Source organism: Anabrus simplex, chromosome 6 (assembly GCF_040414725.1).
Source record: "Anabrus simplex isolate iqAnaSimp1 chromosome 6, ASM4041472v1, whole genome shotgun sequence".
In the NCBI taxonomy this organism is placed as follows: Eukaryota; Metazoa; Arthropoda; class Insecta; order Orthoptera; family Tettigoniidae; genus Anabrus; species Anabrus simplex.
Window position 1 is genome coordinate 67,319,317 of NC_090270.1, and position 20,618 is coordinate 67,339,934.

The 20,618-nt window shown below is 38.5% G+C and overlaps 2 protein-coding genes across 2 annotated transcripts in view; both read left to right on the plus strand.

Moving 5' to 3' along the window:
- Positions 1–20,618, plus strand: part of LOC137501180 (putative serine protease F56F10.1) — a 519,998-nt gene that overhangs the window by 208,290 nt on the left and 291,090 nt on the right. The window lies entirely within an intron of this gene.
- LOC136876101 (SAP domain-containing ribonucleoprotein) overlaps positions 12,640–20,618 on the plus strand; it is a 90,906-nt gene continuing 82,927 nt past the window's right edge. Inside the window, exon 1 of the mRNA XM_067149768.2 lies at positions 12,640–12,724. Within this exon, the coding sequence (XP_067005869.2) occupies positions 12,677–12,724 (48 nt within the window). The 5' untranslated portion in view covers positions 12,640–12,676. The remainder of the gene's footprint in view (positions 12,725–20,618) is intronic.

The following is a 20,618-nucleotide window of genomic DNA, read 5'->3' on the forward strand; positions in this document are numbered from 1 at the left end:
TGATGTTCGTAGAGCTCGTTGTTGTTCCTGATCCTGTATGTGCTATCCTCCTCTCTTATGGGTCCTAGTATCCTCCTCAAGATCTTCCTCTCTTTAAGTTCTAGTTTCCTGAGTGGGCCCTTTTGATTCATCAAGAGGCATTCAGAGGTGTAGAGGATCTAACTACTGAATTGTAGTGCTTCAGCTTCAGGTACTTGGAGGTGTAGATGTTTTTATAGGAATGATAGGCCCTCTCTAACTTGGTGCACCTGGTGTCTATGGCCAAAGTTTTGCTCTCGCTTGCTGAGATCCATTTTCCTAACTATTTAACTGCAGGAACTTGACTTATGGGTTGTTTCATAGTGGGATTGTAGAAGGAGCTTGCTTTATATTAGTGATAAACTCCATCTTCTGTAGGTTAACCCTCAAGCTGGTTTTGCTGCAATACTGTAGTGTCTCTGTAGTTGGTGAGTAGTCTCCTCCATGCTGTTGGCCAGTAGGGTGAGATCATCAGCAAAGGCTAGACAGGGTACCCTGAGATTGTCTTTTTTGAGCCCAAGCTTCAGTCTTGCTTCTGATGACAATGTGGCAGTCCATTCCCTGATGATCTTTTCTAGTACACAGTTGAATAGGATGCAAGAGGGACCATCTCCCTGTCCGACTCCTGTCTGGATGGGAATGCTCTAAGAGAGTTCACCCCTGAACTTGACTTTGGAGGTGATGTTTGTCAAGGTAGCTTGGACCAGTCTAGTGGCCTTCTCATCTATGCCTATTTAACATTATTTAATTTTTTACATAAGTTAGTTATTATGTTCAAAACCTTTTTTTAAGAATGAAAATACGACAACACAGACAAATCTATTAAAGAAACAATTTAAAATAGTTTTTGTTGGGTCCATCTTGTCAATACACTTTTAATGATTGAAAATTATTTTTATTATACATGTTTCAGGAAAAATATCCATTCCCTTCATCAGTGATGTCAATTCAAGGAATAAAACAATATAACACACTTTGTTTTTCTTACAATTTAAAGGAGTATTGTATCCTATATCCTAATTCACCATAACAATGAATCATCATCTTCATTTCCCATTTCCAGCTTTCCAGGTCGGATTGTGAATCAAGGACCTTCATCACTGCCTGTTCTCCACCACTCTTCTCCTTAGAAGTACATCTTCTGGTTTTCCTCCCCTCTTCTCTAGGTACTACAACACTGAATCTGTCCACCTCTTTCGGGGTTTGTTGTTTCTCTCCTGTCTTGAAGTTTCAAGATTCCTGTAAGGAATACTTTTCCTTATCTCTTCATTTCTAATTCTATCCTTTCTGGTCTTGCTGACGTTTTTGTAATGACCTACAGTATATTGGCTTCAGTTAGGAAAACCACAAAGTCAGTCTTTCTGAGAATCCCGCAGCGAAGCACGGGTACATCAGCTAGTCAATTAATAAAGAAACTAATGAAATAGTGTGAAAATGATAATTACATAAAATTTAATATTTTGATGAATTGAAATGAAAATACCTAAATAAATTTAAGATCTTCAAGTTTTTCTTCTTTTTTCTTCTTTAAATGATCAAACATTAGTCAATACAATGGGTTCTCTTCTGTACTTCTTTCAGTTAAACTTGATTCAAAGTCACTTTTTTTGTGCAAGATAAATTTCTAAACTTTCCAAAACATTCATGAATTTTCCTTTTTTTGGCCGAATGTATTAACTCCATGTCATTAGAAATGTCTGTAAATTTATGATTCTTTTCAATCATATGCTACCGGGTGAGTTGGCCGTGTGGTTAGGGGCGCGCACTGTGAGCTTGCATCCGGGAGACAGTGGGTTTGAATCCCACTGTTGGCAGATGGTTTTCTGTAATTTCCCCATTTTCACACCAGGCAAATGCTGGGGCTGTACCTTAATTGAGGCCATGGTCGCTTCCTTCCCATTCCTAGGCCTTTCCTATCCCATCATCGCCATAAGACCTATCTGTGTCGGTGCGACGTAATGCAAATAGCAGTGCAATCATATGCTCTTTCATAAATTGGCTATAAGGGAAAATTCATGAATGTTTTAGAAAGTTTAGAAATTTATCTTGGAAAAAAAAAAAAAAAAAAACTTTGAATCAAGTTTAAATGAAAGAAGTACAGAAGAGAACGCATTGTATAGACTAGCGTTTGATCAGGCAGAAGCAGTGATCAAAAAGATGCTTTCTGATATACAGGATGAGCTCAGATACGAAGCTAATAAACAATTAAAGAAAACCTTTATATCACCTACCTCGAACATAACCAAATCACAATTCGAAGATAGAAAAAAAGATTATTCAACTCAAAAATAAAATAAAAAATACCCACACCATCGTTACGAAGACAGATAAAGGAAATACCACTGTAATAATGGATCAAACAGAATACATATATATAAAACAAAATTTTTTTTCACAGACAGTACTTTTACAATAATCAACAAAGATCCAACCCAAGCTATCCAACGGCAGCTTAAGCAGACACTCAAAAATACATTCTTTCTTTTAACTGACAGCGAAAAAAGTAAACTTATTAAAATGAACCCAGGACTACCCACCGTCAAAGCACAACCTAAAATACATAAAACTGATGTCCCAATACACCCTATTGTAAACTATATATAAACTTTATATAAACTAGCACAATTCACTCAACAATTCCTTAAAAAACATTACACTTTTCATTCAAAGAAATCTATAAAGAACACATTACAACTTATTAAACAGCTTGATGATTTTACACTTCAACCATATCACTCTTTACACTCGTTTGATATCAGTAACATGTACACAAGTATAAAACCAGAAAAACTTTTGCAAATTATCCCTCAAAACTTAGTCAACTTAGTCAACTTGAAATATCTGATTTTATGTCTGTATTGAAGCTTTTAATCAGTAATAACTACTTCACATTTGACAAAATAATATAGAAGCAGAACGGACTAGCTATGGGTTCACCAGCGTCCGGAATCTTAGCAGAGATATACTTAGACTTTTTAGAACACACAAAAATAGACAAAAATGCAACATTTAACAATATACATTTCTGGTCCAGGTATGTGGATGATGTATTCATTATTATGGACCAACGAACTATAGACGCAGCTACTACTATAACACACCTAAACACTATCGACGCAGACATTAAATTTACGCTAGAATCCGAAGTCAATAATGCCATCAATTTTCTAGATCTCACTATCACCAGGCTTCCTTCTTCTTTTAAATATAAAATTTATAGAAAACCCACACATACTGCAACAACAATAAAACAGGACTCTATTCATCCCCTTAATCATAAACGGGCCATTTACAACAGCCTAGTACACCGAGCATTTAATATTCCTATGTCAAAATCAGACCTTAAACACTACACGCGATATTGCATTTCATAATGGCTACAATAACAATTTTATAGAAAGTATAATTAGTAAGTTCAGACATCGCTCAAAATCTAACCTACTTAAAGAAACAACTAAATCAAAAAATTTTTCATCTTTTACATTCAACTGTAACATCCATAAAATTACAAACATATTCAAGAAACAGAATATCAACATTTCTTTCAGAACTAATAATAGAAACCTAGACATTTTACATAACTCTAACTTAATTAACACCTCTAACCCTTTTGATAAGTCAGGTGTCTATAGATTTCATTGTAACGACTGTCACAGTACTTATTTCGGACAGACCAGTAGATCATTCAAAATCAGATACACAGAACATGTAAACGCAATCAAATACAGAAAATTTTCCGCAGTAGGTCAACATATAAACGACTATAAACATAAATTTTATGGCTTAGGCCCCGTACTTGATTTAACTGAACAATCTTATATTTCACTTGATCAGTACCATAATCCAAACTTTAATCTCAATGACCTTTCTGAAAAACCCACGATTTTGTTTGATACGTTTATTAAAATATTGAATAATCTTAAAATACCCAAAAATCAATAAATCTTCAAAACTATACATAACACACTTACATATTACCCCTACCGCCGTCCGCGCCCACCCGATTATAGCCCCGCCTCTACCGCACTTCCCCTTCCTTCCACTTAGAAACTCCACCCCTCCCCATCCCCTCCGAAGCTCCATCCCTCGACATTTAGTCTGTCAGTTCCTCCCCATTACATCTGCTATCAACTTGGCACCTGAGGTGAGTCTTCTATTCCTTTTCCTTTAATAATATATTTTTTCCGGGTTTACGTAATTCTAAATCGCGTCTCATTTCTTATAGGTTCCGTCTTGGTTCAGGACCTTTCTATATCAACTTATGTATTTACAACTCGCATCATAAGAGCCTTTCTTCAAGTACCAATTCAACAAGAGCCTCGGCTACTTTACTACGTTCAACCTACTCCTTAATACGATATAAACAAACATATCACAGTGTAAACCGAACTTTCCAATGGACACTTTGCTTGTCAACATCAACTTGCAGTGACAACTAATCCATTGGTTACATTGGACAATACATTAAAAATTCTTCATTTGTTAAGTCCAAGTTGCAGCCCCATTAGAATAATTTTACTTTTTAATGTGCATTTATTCATATGGAACACTCTGACGAAGTGTTTGTTCACTTCTTTTAATATATCAAACATCGCTATAAAGCCTTATAATATGAATCCAACTGCTCAACAGATAGAGGCAACATAGATCAAAAGCTGACAATTGTTTTTTGCTACAAGTAGAATTAATTGCTTTTAACTAGTCATTCTTTTAATTAGTAATACTAAGGTGTACACCCCACACAAAAATAACCATTTTTTTCTCACTGACAATCAGCTTGTATATATAAATATCATTTTAGCTTTATCATGTATATTTCTTCAACTATTATTGTGATATTACTATGGGAGTCATGATCAATGTATTTTGTCTTTGTGTAATTGTTCTTGGCTGATGATGACATGGAATTTTGTCGAAACCGGCACCAGATGTACCAAAACGTGATGATTTAACAAAAATGTAAAATTTTCACGTAATATATAGTATTGAAAAGGTGGATATTATCTTTTTCTTTCTTTATTGTAACGTGCTACAGCTATGGAGCCTAGGTGAGCATTGACGAGTTGCATGTGGAGGAGAAGATGGAAGGCAATCAAAAGGCAGTGGCAAAGCGTGAACTAAGTAAGGGGGTAGACAGAGATTTCTTTTATTTAAACTGTTTTTATCATATTATTATATGGAATTTTGTTTTCGACGCATACATCTGTATTCAGTATTATATTAATGACTCTGAAAATAAGACAAACACTATAACAACCTATAACCCTACGTGCACTTGCTTTATTTTTAAATATAGACGAAATAGGCTGCGGGAGTTGTCAAATAACAACATATTTTTAGAATAAAAATAGCAATATATTTCGTTGTTATGTAGATTTAATAAGAGAAATATGAAATAAATAGTTGTTCGTACAAGTCACCTTAAACAATATTCTTGTAAATGAGTTTAATCCGCCTGTCCTTCATTTCGGCAAATACTGTATATCTATTACTCTCGTCTTGAAGTCAGGCGTCTTGCTAAGATTCCACAGAAATTTCTTTTCTATAGCTAGAGTTCCCAAGTTAGACAGTCTCTGGTTGGTCATCCAATTCCTTAAATAGTTTTAATTCATTTGAATGCACTCATAGTGCGTTCACTAGAAACTGACTTTAACGGAATATACAGCATCAAGTTAAGCAATTTTTTTCCATATGCGTACTCTGGAGTACCTTATTAAGACTGCAAGCCAATAATTATTGGGGTTATAATACCGCAACTAATATTGGCGGGCAAGAAAATGCACATACTTAAAGGGTTTTGATGCTGTCATTCATTTATTAGCTGTAAGTTTACTATACTTCGTATTTAAATATTATTAATTTATTTTTAGACGTGTCTTATATAAATTCAAATTAATAACATTAAAAGCATGTCTAAGATGGTAGCCAATAAGAGCACCTTTATAAGAGAGATCCAAATACTAGCCAATGAGAGCGAGAAGAGACGCTGGTAAGTCTGTCTACTGGGCGGAGACATCTCGCTATAGGAAAGTCATAGTTCCACAGTCAGCACCTACAGATAGCGTTAGTGTTGCTCTATTTGAAAACGTTGAAAATCAAAGGGAAAATACACAGAATGGACAGCGTCTACTTTCGCCTACGTGTTTCCTGTAACTAATGCGAGCCTTAGCATTGCCGAAGTCAGACGAAAATAAGTAAAGCGGGGAATACAATAATGTCACGAATCTGGAAATATTTAATGTTCTAAAAAGTAATTGAATTAACTAGACAATATTTTTTTCACAAAATGTTAAGGGTACACGCTGTCTACCCTGTCTCCCCTAACACTTCGCCCCTGTCAAAAGTAGATGAAAGATGGGCAAAAGAAGACAGAAGAAGGTCACAAAATGACAATGGAGAAGATGGAAGAAGGCCAGAAGAAGGTAGAAAATGTACAGAGACAGATTGAGCAGGGTCACCACAAGATAAAGAATATTCTGCAGGCAGAAATAACTAAAGTGAAAGACGAACTTGAAGACAAGATGAACACGGTCCAAATTGATGAGAAAATTGATGGAAGGATAGGGATGGTTGACAATAAAATAGCTACTCAAAAATTCAACGCTTCGTATTTGCCAGGACATGAAGAGAGAAGTCGCCCAACTACGTGATAACTTACGAGACGGGACCTATGTGGATGGGCCATCGTCTGCAGTACCAATTTTGACTAAGGTGACACCACCAACGTTTGACGAGTAGGTACGATGGAGTACGTACCTGCGACAGTTTGAGGTGGCCTGTTCCGCTAACCACTTGAGTAAAGGGGACAAAGCTACAGTCCTCGTCGTGGCTCTGAGAGGGGAAGCCCTCATTGTACTACAGCCATTACCAGAAGGCACTCAGAACAACTAAATAGCACTAGTAGCCCATATGGACGCCTGTTATGGAGATCGCCACCTACAACAGGCATTCTAGACCCAGCTTCGAACCAGAACTCAGAAGAGTACGGAGACACTCCAGGAATTCGAGACAGATGTTGCCAGTCTCGTTCGCCTGGCCTGTCCTTCAGCACCGGAAGAGTTCCTCGAATAGCTGGATAGGCAGACCTTCATAGATGGATTACATGACCCAGATAGTCAACAGGCCCTTCACCTCGCCCGCCACAAGACCCTAGGAGACGCTCTCGGCCACGCATTGAAGTTTGGGTGTGTCTTGAATGGGTTTTCATTCTGTAATGTTTTATTTGTGTTTTCATTTTATCTTCGTAGAAATAAATTTCAACTAGATTTGTATTCTCTAATGAACGATGTTCATAACAAGTAGTTCTGATTGCCAAATATTCTTCATAAACTAATGAGCAGAATATCTATTTTTGTTATGTGTAGTAGGCTACCTTATAATGCCAAATACTTTCAACATGCAAGACATACATTTGTACAATAAATCCATGGTCCAAAATTTAAATTTACTGTGTGTTTGAACAATAATTTTGGGATTAATATAACTCAAAGAATCTGTGCAGTTGAAAAGACCGCACACGGGGTTTTGGTGGGTGGAATAGTAGAGCAAGTTATTGAGGGTTAAATGCCATAAATTTCCCAAAAGTAGAGTTGCAGAAAAATGTGTTATAAATAGCATTTTTTGCATCCTCTGTCTCATTTTAGGACTTCAAGTTGCTACCTGTAGTATTTATGTGAAAATGCCATACCTATGTATCATTTTTAGGAAAAACTGTAGCATTTTTAAGATTTTCCATCCAAAAAAATATTTTTAGGCTAAATTTATTACTGAGGTTAAGTAACTTACTATCCAATTGGTAAGTAGGCTTACCTTACCTAATTAAGCAATTTTTTAAAGATATATTCCTTCTGGATTCAGAATAACATCAAATTTTGTCTTTTTGTATCATATGTAGGGCACCTCATTTTGTTTCTTCCTCTCCTCTGATTTTCCTTCCCTTTTCTACTGGAGTCATTTTTTTGAGTGTCAGAGTTTGTGGAAAGTCTATCTCTATAAGTTACATGGAAGAGGAGCTAGAACGCTATCCTGAGATTACAGCAGTTGTCACTCCTGATTATTATAACTACATAATTTACAAACCAATACCAAATGTCTCTTTTGCTTAACTCAGAAGGGAAAAGTGCAAACTGTTAGTTTAATATAGCACGCCAATAATCGGGTGCTCAGTAGGGATGGGACAAATGGTTACTTTCCAATATCACATTCCTATGTCTTTTCCATTACACTGTAGTATTAGGTTGGAATATTAGGATATAAACGTAATATAATACAAGCTAAAGGTCAACTTTTGGGAGGAATAGTCTCAGCTGCCTCTGCAGGCCGTGGCCTCACCTTAAGAAGTACGCAAATAGGAGTACTTTATCTCTTCATCTCTCTCTCTCTCTCTCTCTCTCTCTCTCTCTCTTCTTTCCCACTGTCCCTTTCACCAGCTCATCACTCACATTCTTAACTATTCCTATAAAATGTTTGCAATGAACCATTTAAACTCCGAGAACTAATACTCTGAAACTGTTATGTATAAAAAACGTAACTGTTAGGTAGCTCTTTGTATTCCTACATGTCCAAGGATCTGTAGTTAAACATGTAATGGGATCCGACATTATAAACTATGTTGACAAACGAGTGGCGTATACTCTTGATATAATGCCAGAATGAGGAAATACTCCTTCTATCAGGCAGAACATAAGCAGAGTTTAATCCAGTACTCTCTTTTTGCTATATATTTTTAACGTCGCACCGACACTAACTGATTTTATGGTGACAGTGGGATAGAACAGGTCAAACTAAGAATGAAGCGACCTTGGCCATAACTGAGAAGTAACCCCAGCATTTGCTTAGAGTGAAAAGGAAAAAACCACCAAAAACCATCTTTAGGGCTGCTGGCAGTGGGGTTCAAACCCACCATCTCTTGAATGCAAGCTAACAGCTTCGTAACCCAAATCATGTAGCTAAGTTGCTTGGTAAATCCAGTATGAAAGGCTAAAAAATCTTTGTTTTTCCACCATAGAAAAATATGTGATAAACAACAGTGTAAATGGCTTGTGCAGCATCTTTTTCTCTATATCACCCATTTACTTTTGTACTGGAAAAAATTATAATTCCAACTGTTGCTGCACTGACCCACAGGTTCTACTTGCAGGAGAGACAGATGCACACGATGGCACTTGCGATGACTATCTGAACTACATTAATCCATAGAAATTTTAGTTTTTTTTAATGATCTCCAATTATTATTATTATTATTATTATTGGGTACACTCTTTCAATGTGTTTCTTCAAATTGGAAACAGTTTCCCTGTAATCGAGTTTTTGTTCATACAAATCATATCGGATCTTTTGCTCATTGTTGACAACACAGCGTGAAACATGAGATACGAAGTGATAAGATGACGCGGAACTGTTTCGAGTAACTACGCTACTGTATGTATTACCACCAGCAAGCCTAGTACAACACTTCAAATAACTAAAGAATATGTGTAACCGGCCAGCAGGTAACAGAGTAGGAATGACAGTACTGCCTTGAAACTGTTACAATATTATCGCTTGTGCCTGGGCAGGAGTGCACGCTTAACTGAGCTTCTATGCTTCCTAATTAATATCTGTTAGCCAATAGGAAACTCCCCATCCTTCCCTTGGTTTCACTGAGACAGTTACTTTATATTAGGGTCACCGGTGGAACATAATATTTCTGGAACAGGTTACTCTGATGGAATAGGATACATTATCAGGTTACGATATGTAACTTCCATCTGTATTGTTCAGCCAGACTGGTCAGTATGCCAGCCCTAGCAACAACATGTACATATGAAATAAATATTGTTCAGACTGAGCTCTGTTTCCCATTTTTCCCTATTTGTTTATTTCTCTTTGGTTGGCGGTACTGCAAAATTGAAGCTGAACTGGTCAGTGTTGCGATTTGTACTAGAATTCTCGTAAGCATACAAGATTTTGGCCCATTGTATGATGTACGAGATCAATCTCTTTCTCATACACAAATGTACGAGAATTTCACCTATAAGTACTATTTATAAACAATTACTTCAATCATTCATTAAATGAGGTAAAATTACAATTAGATAAACATGGTTTGCTTATTTGAAAAACAAATGAAAACATCAATGAAACATTGGGTGCTGTGTTAATAGGAAAAAAAATTCCACAGCCTGTTTCCAGTCATTAGACCGGGTCAGGAATGTTGATAGGAATGCTCCTTAATTGTTCTCATGTAGGCTGGGTGGACACTGAACTAGCCCTCAGATCCAGGTAAAAATCCCAGACCTAGTGGTAGTGGTGGTGGTGGTGATTATTGTTTTAAGAGGGAGAACAACTAGGCAACTATTCTCTATATAACACTAATCAGAGAGAAAAAATGGAAGGGAACTGACACTTCGAAAAAAGTGAAGATCTCAGCCACAAAAAAGAACGAGCCATGAAGGACATGAAAATGAAAGACTCCCTACACCTCCGTACGTAATACCGCTGGGGTAAAAAAAGAACAAGAGTTGATCAAGGGAGGTCAGATAGGACAGATGACAGTAAGAAGCCTGACATGAGTAAGCGGAAGCAATGCCAAGACTCATTTAACAGCCCAATGGTCGCCAGCCCATGCTGGGGCCTGTTTTAGACACCTCTTACGACAGGCAGGGATACCGCAGATGTTATTCTACTGCCCCCACCCACAGGGTGTAGGACCTCTGGAGTCTCTTTTAATTGCCTCTTATGACAGGCAGGGAATACTATGGATGTTATTCTACCACCCCACATCCACAGGGGATCATACTATCTACAGTGAAGGTAATAGGGGTGGTGTACGGTAGTACATTCGCCATACCAAGGACATTCTGTGGTCCCCAGCGTCTCTTGTGTATAACTTGTTGATTATTTGTATTTGTATCTCTTATCTGATGCCTACACCCTGACAGGTAAATTTTTAATACTAGGTATTAAGGCAAGGGGCTGCCTGGCTGAGGTGGTAAAGGCATGCTCGGTTCACCCAGAAGGACGCGGGCTCAATTCCCTGCCAGGAAGTGGAAAAATTTAAGAAACAAGATTTCCACTTCAGGAGGTTCACTCAGCCTACAACAAAAATGAGTACCAGGTTAATTCCTGGGCGCAAATGCGGCCGGGTGTAGAGCTAACCACTCTGCCCCATCATGTGCCGAGGTTATGGATAGTGGAAGCCTTTACCTTCAACCCCCTCCAAGGGCCTTCATGGCCTGTAAGGAGGTGACTTTGCTTTTTAGGTATTAAGATAGGATTTTAATAACTCATTTAGAGTGAATAAAATAATTTGGAGTAGTCCTCGAGTTGCAGGACAATGACTGATGATGGGACAACGTTGTGGCATTAAAGGCTCTTTCATTGGAAGTTCCAAACCAAATACTGCCCTTCTGGGGGTGGTGGTTGTTTTAAGAAGTACCGTATAACAGGCCAACAATCCTCTAATCAGAGGAAAATGAAAAAACGTCCAACTTTTTGAAGAATGAAGGTATCAGGGAAAGGAAAGGCCACAAAGGGTGTGAAAATGAATGATTACTTGGGCTTTACAAATCTGATAGTTGGGGTCAGAAGAGAACAAGAGTTGACCAAGGGAGGTTGGATAGGAAAGATGAAGGTAAGGAGCTTGATGCAAGTAAGTGGAAGCAATGCCAGACTTAGCTAGGGAATCTGTGGTTACCAACCTACGCTCCTTAGCTGAGAGACTCCGGTCCCCCTTTTAGACACTTCTTACACCAAGCAGGAGATACCGTGCATTTATTCAACTGACCTCACCCACAGAGTTTCTCTGCTGGAAAACTTGCAAGTGAATTCCCGCTGGTATGAAATGTGCAGAGAAGAGCTGCATAACTAGAATAGGTTTCCAACTCAAGCATATGACAATGGATCTGTGCTTTAGGTTATTTAATTTGTTACATTGTTATCTCAAGTGATATATAAATTAATACACTTTTTCCATTGATTTACAATAATTCGCTCGTAAAACACTTTATTTTCTGACTATGGTACCGTATGTGGGGTTACTTACAAATCCTACGAACCCTACAATAGAAACCCGCATTTAGAACGAAGCCCTTTGTCGTGACACAATATTATTATAAGTATTGTCCGACTCGTTGGCTGAACAGTCAGCGTACTAGCCTTCGGTCCAGAGGGTCCCGGGTTCGATTCCCGGCCGGGTCGGGGATTTTAACCTTAATTGGTTAATTCCAATGGCACGGGGCTTGGATGTATGTGTTGTCTTCATCACGACGCGTCAAATAGAAAGACCTGCACCTGGCGAGCCGAACCCGTCCTGAGATATCCCGGCACTAAAAGCCATACGACATTTCAGTTCATTATAAGTATTCATTCCGGTTCCATATTGACTTTTATTGAACAGGTGGACTTTATATACTTGGATTCTTTTAGACACAATATTATGTTAGGCCACGATCCTGGTTAGGCATATTATTTTAATGAACAGCGCCGAGTGCAGACATGAACCATTGAACGGTTAGCTGAAGGCCACAACGATCAACCATCTTGGTGGTCATGACATAATGGTATCAATGAATAAATAAAACGTTTGCTGTGGAAAAAAAAAGATGATAGAACTGTAGAACTTCCATGCTTTTGCAAGTAGGAAACAAAAGAGTGTTGTTTTGAGTAGTGTATAAACATGGCCGAGGTCGCTGAAAGTGCAGTTCTTGATGTTTCCAAACTGAAGGTAGGCATGATTTTGTGTAAAGCAAGCGAGTTATATGAAAAGACGCACTTATACTTAAACGAATGTGAAAATTGTTTGCTCCTTATGATTCTACGCGCAATGCGAAGTATTTATCACATTGTAGTGAGGTTAATTTCCCCTCTTATTTTAATAATCATTGTAATCCGAAATTTAGAAATTCACTGGCGGGGTAAATTTTTATTGGGTACAGATACGATGCTAGATGCTGACCTCTTTCACTGGATGATATCATTTTATATAAAAGTTAGTGCTCCAGATTAACCTAGGTATCTGAATGTACGAAAGGAAACTTCATTGCCGAAAACTGAGCTTTTTATTGATCTGATTCCCCCCCCCCCCCCACGAGGTGGTGTATTGTTATAACGTCATTTCTGTTTTTTAATCGTCAGGCTATTTATGAACTTAATTTGACTTCGTTCAGAAGTGCCAATTTTGAACGTTACGTCCTATTTTTTATATCTTATCTCTCAATGTTTTCCTGTGCTCGATAGCTGCAGTCGCTTAAGTGCGGCCAGTATTCGGGAGGTAGTGGGTTCGAACCCCACTGTCGGCAGCCCTGAAGATGGTTTCCCATTTTCATACCAAGCAAATGCTGGGGATGTACCTTTATTAAGACCACAGACGCTTTCTTCCCACTCCTAGCCCTTTCCTGTCCCATCGTCGCCGTAAGACATATCTGTGTCGGTGCGACGTAAAACAACTTGCAAACATTTCATTTGTAATGCATTTAGGACTGTCGCCCAGGTGGTAGATTCCCTATTCGTTGTTTATCTAGTCTTTTCTTAAATGATTTAAAAAAAATGGAGATTTATCGAACGTTTGCCTTGATTAAATTATTCCATTTCCCAATCTCTACCTATACATTTTGATTTTCTTCCTGAAGGAATGTGATTTCTTGAAAGATCTGTTGATTCATAAATTCTAGTTTTATTTAGTGGGTATAGTATTTACTAGTTTTATTTACATTTAGACATTTTATATGTTATTTGCTACTTGTTTTATGTTTCACCGACTGACAGGTCTTATTCTATTAAATGCACTATTTAATAGTTTTTTTAATAGATTCAGACAAGACAATACAGATCAAATAAATACTTATTATGGTTAAGTTTTTATGACAGGTCTTATGGCGATGCGATAAGGCTGGGCTAGAACAGGGAAGGAAGAGACGTCCTTAATTAAGGTTATATCCCCAGGTTTTGCTTGCTGTGAAAATGGAAAAGCACGGAAGATCATCTTTAGGGCTGTCGAGAGTGGGGTTCGAACCCACTATTTCCTAAATGCAAGCTAACAGCTACTTACCTTGAACCACAGACCCAACTCTCGGTATTTAGACATGTATCATGATGAGACACTGGTAGTTTCCTCTTTGACGTAGAATACGCTCGGGATATTCAGGATAAAGATATAGGAAGAATTTGTAGCTTCATACAGTCAGCCATTCAACTGTACTCATCTGAAACCCTGCAATGATTTGTAAAATTAATGTAAAATTCAAGGCTGATAATATAGTTTTTCTCCATCACCAAATTAAAATTCAGATGTACAGCTGTACACTTGTCAAACATTTAATGAAATATGATTCAAGTTAACAACTCGGCACCAAAATAGTTAAAACTCGGGAATAGACACTCGGCATAAATTTCATAATTTACTTAGCCTACTTACTTAGTCGGTCCTCTTCTACCTTGCAGTGTCGAGGTATAAATTCCATAATTATGGAAGGTAATTTGTAAAAATCTTATCTTGTATGTATTACATATAGGGAAGAGAAGTGTTCATTTTTAATGCCGTAGGACCCACCAACCCACTCTTTGAAATATTTTTCCTTGTATAAGCTAATATAAATCGTGCAACATTATCCATCTCTCTAGCGTCAAGAACCACAATTGTTGGCTGAAATTTATTATATATGGCATCATTTCCAGTATTCAACTCGGACAGATGTTGTCAGAGTTGAAGTCATATACTGTACGTATGGTAAACCAATGACAGTAGAAAGTAATATGTGTTACAGGGAGAAAATTGTTGCTTTTCAGGTAATAAATCTGAGTTTTACGAACTTCCCATCATGAAAAGACACTCTTGTCAGCGTACTGATATAATATTTATGTAATACATAACTTTAAGAGTAAGAAAGAATGTAAGAAACAACATGACAGATATGGCCTGAGAGTAGAACAGTTGAGCTGCCTTACCATACTGAATCACTTGATTTGGGAACTATTATTCGCATTCACTGGTCGCAGCTGTGACTGAATACTACTGCCTTGGTGAGTTCGAATATGTTATGGCTGTGAGCGTGCATCCAGGAGATAGTGTGTTCGACCTATCTGTGTCGGTGTGACGTAAAGCAACTAGCAAAAAAAAAAAAAAAAGAACCTATGTTTGTAGGCAAGCTGACTGTTCCATCACATTTCCAGAAAAATGATGCTCACTCGTTGTTTAAGACATGCAAGGCTCAAAACAATTTCAGGCTCAATTTACTCAGTTACATCATGATATCTCACAACTTATTTTACTCTCATTATAGAGGTTGACTTGCGAGTCAAACGTATACTGAATGCTGAATAACAGTTCTCAGTCTTTAACTTGTTCAGTAAGGTTTTATTATGTGTCATTGTTTTAATGTAGATTTCATAGGGTTTTTATATCACGCACAATTCAATATCTATCATGTTTTATATAATTTGCCTGTTTTCCGATTTCTTTGTATAGCTGAAGATGATCCAAAAATGTGTCAAAACTAGTACTGAATATAATTAGAATGTTGTAATTACATCTATAAACAACATTATTACTGTATTGAATAGGTGGACATTAAAAGTTTATTCATTGTAATTCTCAGTTCAATACGGACAAAAAATGAAATAGTAGGTCTACTGGTAACATTGTAACTACAAAAAGCCATGCGATACTGTCAACATGGATTAGAAACTCTGTTACCTAAACAGGCAACAGCAAGCGGCCATTTAATTAACTCTTGCCAAATCAGTCATGTTCTTTCTTATGGATATCTGGCTATAGCTGGCAGTTGTTTGGTTTACATTACGAAGTGTGTTCAAAAAAAGACCGAACTTTGTAAATTGCGCGCAAACCGCAACATCGAGCGAGTTGTGACTGTGGCGGCGCCTAGCGGCAACTTCTGACAACAGACCGCTGCTTTCCGCATTCCATTGCCTGCATTATCAGTTGAGTTAGAGCCTCTGAAGTGATTGCGTGTGTCACATGTTCGTCGAATTCTATAATGAAACAGCTTGAGGAACAGCGCGTGTGCGTGAAGTTCTGCTTCAAAGTTGGGAAAACGTTTGTGGAAACATTTGAAATGTTACGATCTCGAAACCAAAAGGCAATCATCACAGTGGGTGGGGAAAGGTTCTCCTCGACCGAAAAAAAGCACGAATGAGTCGTTCAAACATCAAGGTGATGCTGATTGTGTTTTTTGAATGGAAAGGCATTGTCCATCACGAGTTTGTACGCCGAGGCCAGACAGTGAACAAAGAACTGTACCAGAATGTTTTAACGCATTTGAGAGATGCTGTGCGCAGGAAGAGGCCTGAACTGTGGGAAAACAAATCCTGGATGTTGCACCATGACAATGCGCCAGCACATGCCTCTCTCTCAGTCCGCAGTTATCTGGCAAAACACCAAATTCCTGTTGTGCCCCATCCGCCCTATTCTCCCGACTTGGCTCCAGCAGACTTTTTCTTATTCCCCAAATTGAAAACCACTTTGAAAGGACATCGTTTCCAAGACATTGAAGAGATCAAGGAGAATGCGACGAGGCAACTTCGCGCCATCAAAGAAAGTGCATTCCAGGAAGCATTCCAAAAGTGGAAGAAACGTTGGCAACATGCTGTTGATAGTGCAGGGGACTATTTTGAAGGGGACAGTCTGTGAAATGATGTAAGCTACATAATAAAGTTTTTCTAGCCACAGTTTGGTCTTTTTTTGAGCACACCTCGTATTTCCTATATACATCTGTGCACTATCCTCCTCATGTTTTGTATGAACTATACGTAATTCAAATATGCAACTCTATAGCTCTGCCCCTGGTGAATAAGCTGATAAGTCATAAAATGAACTTATCTTGTTAAACACATAATCAAATATGCCAATATGTAGGTAAATGTGCTTATATACATTCTCTCTAGCGAAAAGGAGAAAGGTGTTTATCTGTTTATGCACAAATGTTGAGAATGTATAGCAGAATAAAATGGTGTAGATATCTCAGTTTTGCTAATGTAACTTATCAGCTTATTCACCGGGGGCGGAGATAGACTTTCCTCAAACTCTGACGCTCAGAAAACTGACTCCAGTAAAAAAGGGAAGGAAAATCAGAGGAAGAAACAAAATGAGATGCTGTACATATGATACAAAAAGACAACATTTGATGTTATTCTGAATCCAGAAGAAATATCTTATTGAAAAAGTACTTAATTAGGTAAGATAAGCTACTTACCAATTGGATTGTAAGTTATTTAATCTCAGTAATACATTTACGTACATACATACATTATCATTATAGACTGTTATGCCTTTCAACGTTCAGTCTGCAAGACTCTGTGAATTTACTAAACGTCGCCACAGTGCTCAATTTTCAACTAGTGTTGTGGCCTCATTTAGTTCTATACCTCTTATCTTTAAATCGTTAGAAACTGAGTCTAACCATTGTCGTCTTGGTCTACCTCTACTTCTCTTACCCTCCATAAGAGAGTCCCTTATTCTCCTAGGTAACCTATCCTCCTCCATTCGCTTCACATGACCCCACCACCGAAGCCGGTTTATGCGTACAGCTTCATCCATCAAGTTCATTCACAAATTAGCCTTTATCTCATCATTCTGAGCACCCTCCTGCCATTGTTCCCACCTGTTTGTACCAGCAATCATTCTTGCTACTTTCATGTCTGTTACTTCTAACTTACGAATAAGATATCCTGAGTCCACCCAGCTTTCGCTCCCGTAAAGCAAAGTTGGTCTGAAAACAGATCGATGTAAAGATAGTTTCGTCTGGGAGCTGACTTCCTTCTTACAGAAAAATGTTGATCGCAACTGCGAGCTCACTGCATTAGCTTTATGACACCTTGATTCAATCTCACTATATTACCATCCTGGGAGAACACACAACCTAAATACTTGAAATTATCGACCTGTTCTAGCTTTGTATCATCAATCTGACATTCAGTTCTGTTGAATTTCATACCTATTGACATCAATTTAGTCTTTGAGAGGCTAATTTTCATACCACACTCATTGCACCTATTTTCAAGTTCCAAGATATTAGACTGCAGGGTTTCGGCACAATCAGCCATTAAGACCAAGTCACCGAGCTCGATAGCTGCAGTCGCTTAATTGCGGCCAGTATCCAGTATTCGGGAGATAGTAGGTTCGAACCCCACTCTCGGCAGCCCTGAAAATGGTTTTCCGTGGTTTCCCATTTTCACACCAGGCAAATGCTGGGGCTGTACCCTAATTAAGGCCACGGCTGCTTCCTTCCCACTCCTAGCCCTTCCCTGTCCCATCGTCGCCGTAAGACCTATCTGTGTCGGTGCAACGTAAAAAAAAAAAAAGTCCAAGTCGTCAGCATAGGCTAGACTGCTTATTACATTTCCACCTAACTGAATCCCTCCCTGCCATTTTATACCTTTCAGCAGATGATACCTGTAAACTACGAACAGCAAAGGTGAAATATTACAGCCTTGTCTAACCCCTGTAAGTACCCTGAACCAAGAACTCATATTTCCATCAATTCTCACTGAAGCCCAATTGTCATCATAAATGCCTTTGATTGGTTTGAATAATCTACCTTTAATTCCATAGTCCCACAGTATAGTGAACATCTTTTCCCTTGGTACCCTGTCATATGCTTTCACTAGATCTACGAAACATAAACACAACTGCCTATTCCTCTCGTAGCATTTTTCAATTAACCTGGCGCATAATGGAAATCTGATCCTGACAGCCTCTCTGTGGTCTGAAACCACACTGGTTTTCATCCAACTTCCTCAACGACTGATCGCACCCTCCCTTCCAAGATGCCAGTGAATACTTTGACTGGCATACTAATCAATAAGATACCTCGATAGTTGTTGCAATCCTTCCTGTTCCCTTGCTTATAGATAGGTGCAATTACTGCTTGTGTCCAATCTGAAGGTACGTTACCTACACTCCATGCTAATTTTACTACTCTATGAAGCCATTTCATCCCGGCCTTCCCACTATACTTCACCATTTCAGGTCTAATTTCATCTATTCTTGCTGCTTTATGACAATGGAGTTTATTTACCATCCTTTCCACTTCTTCAAGCGTAATTTCACCATCATCATTTTCATCCTCCCCATGAGCTTGGCTGTTCACAACACCACCAGGAAGATTTCCTTTTACGTTGAGATGATGTTCAAAATATTCCCTCCACCTCTCCAGTGATTCCCTGGGATCTATTATGAGTTCACCTGAATTACTCAAAACACTGTTCATTTCCTTTTTCCCTCCCTTCCTTAGATTCTTTATTACTGTCCAGAAAGGTTTCCCTGCTGCTTGACCTAGCCTTTCCAGGTTATTACCAAAATCTTCCCACGACTTATTTTTGGATTCAACAACTATTTGTTTCGCTCTGTTTCTTTCATCTACGTACAAATCCCTGTCTGCCTCGGCCCTTGTTTGGAGCCATTTCTGATAAGCCTTCTTTTTATGTTTACAAGCTGCTCTCATCTCATCATTCCACCATCATTTTCCCATCTTTACACACAGTTGTCCCTAGGCATTCCCTTGCTGTTTCTACTACAGCATCCCTGTACGCCACCCATTCACTTTCTGTATCTTGAAACTGCTTACTGTCTACTGTCCGAAACTTCTCACTAACCATAGCCATATACTTCTGTCTAATTTCCTCGTCCTGGAGATTTTCTACTCTTATTTGTTTGCAGACAGATTTCACTTTCTCTACCCTAGGCCTAGAGATACTTCGTTCACTACAGATCAGATAGTGGTCTGTATCATAAAAAATTTCCCCGGAAAACTCGTGCATTCCTAACAGATTTCCTGAATTTGAAGTTGGTTAAGATATAGTCTATTTTGGATCTGGTACCCCTAGCCTCCCATGTGTAGCAGTAAATAGCCTTATGCTTGAAGAATGTATTCGTAACTGCTAAACCCATACTAGCTCAGAAGTCCAGCAAATGCTTCCCATTCCCATTAGCTTCAATATCTTCCCCAGATTTACCAATCACCCTTTCGTATCTTTCTGTTTTATTCCCATCTCTCGCATTGAAATCGCCCATTAGCACTATTCTATCCTTGCTGTTGACCCTGACCACGATGTCACTCAATACTTCGTAAAACTTGTCAACTTCATCCTCATCTGCACCCTCACATGGTGAATACACGGAGACAATTCTAGTCCTAATTCCTCCAACTGTCAAATCTACCCACATCATTCGCTCATTTAATGCCTAACAGAAACTATGTTGCGTGCAATGGTATTCCTGATAAAGAGCCCTACCCCAGGCTCTGTCCTTCCCTTTCTAACAGCCGTCAAGTACACTTTATAATCTCCTATCTCTTCCTCGTTATCTCCCCTTACCCGAATATCGCTTACTCCTAGCACATCCAGGTGCATCCTCTTTGCTGACTCAGCTAGTTCTACTTTCTTTCTTCCATAAGCACCATTAATATTGATAGCTCCCCATCGAATTCCATTTTGTTCGCCAAGTTGTTTCCAAGGAGTCCCTCGCCTGTCAAATGGGAGTGGGACTCTGTTACTCCCATAGGTCTGAGGCTTGCTTAAAATGTTCTGAGCTCGGTAAATTCATGAAGCAGGATGCTGTCCTACTTGCACTTAATCCAAGTGAGGATCTCTCCTCTAACGGGTTA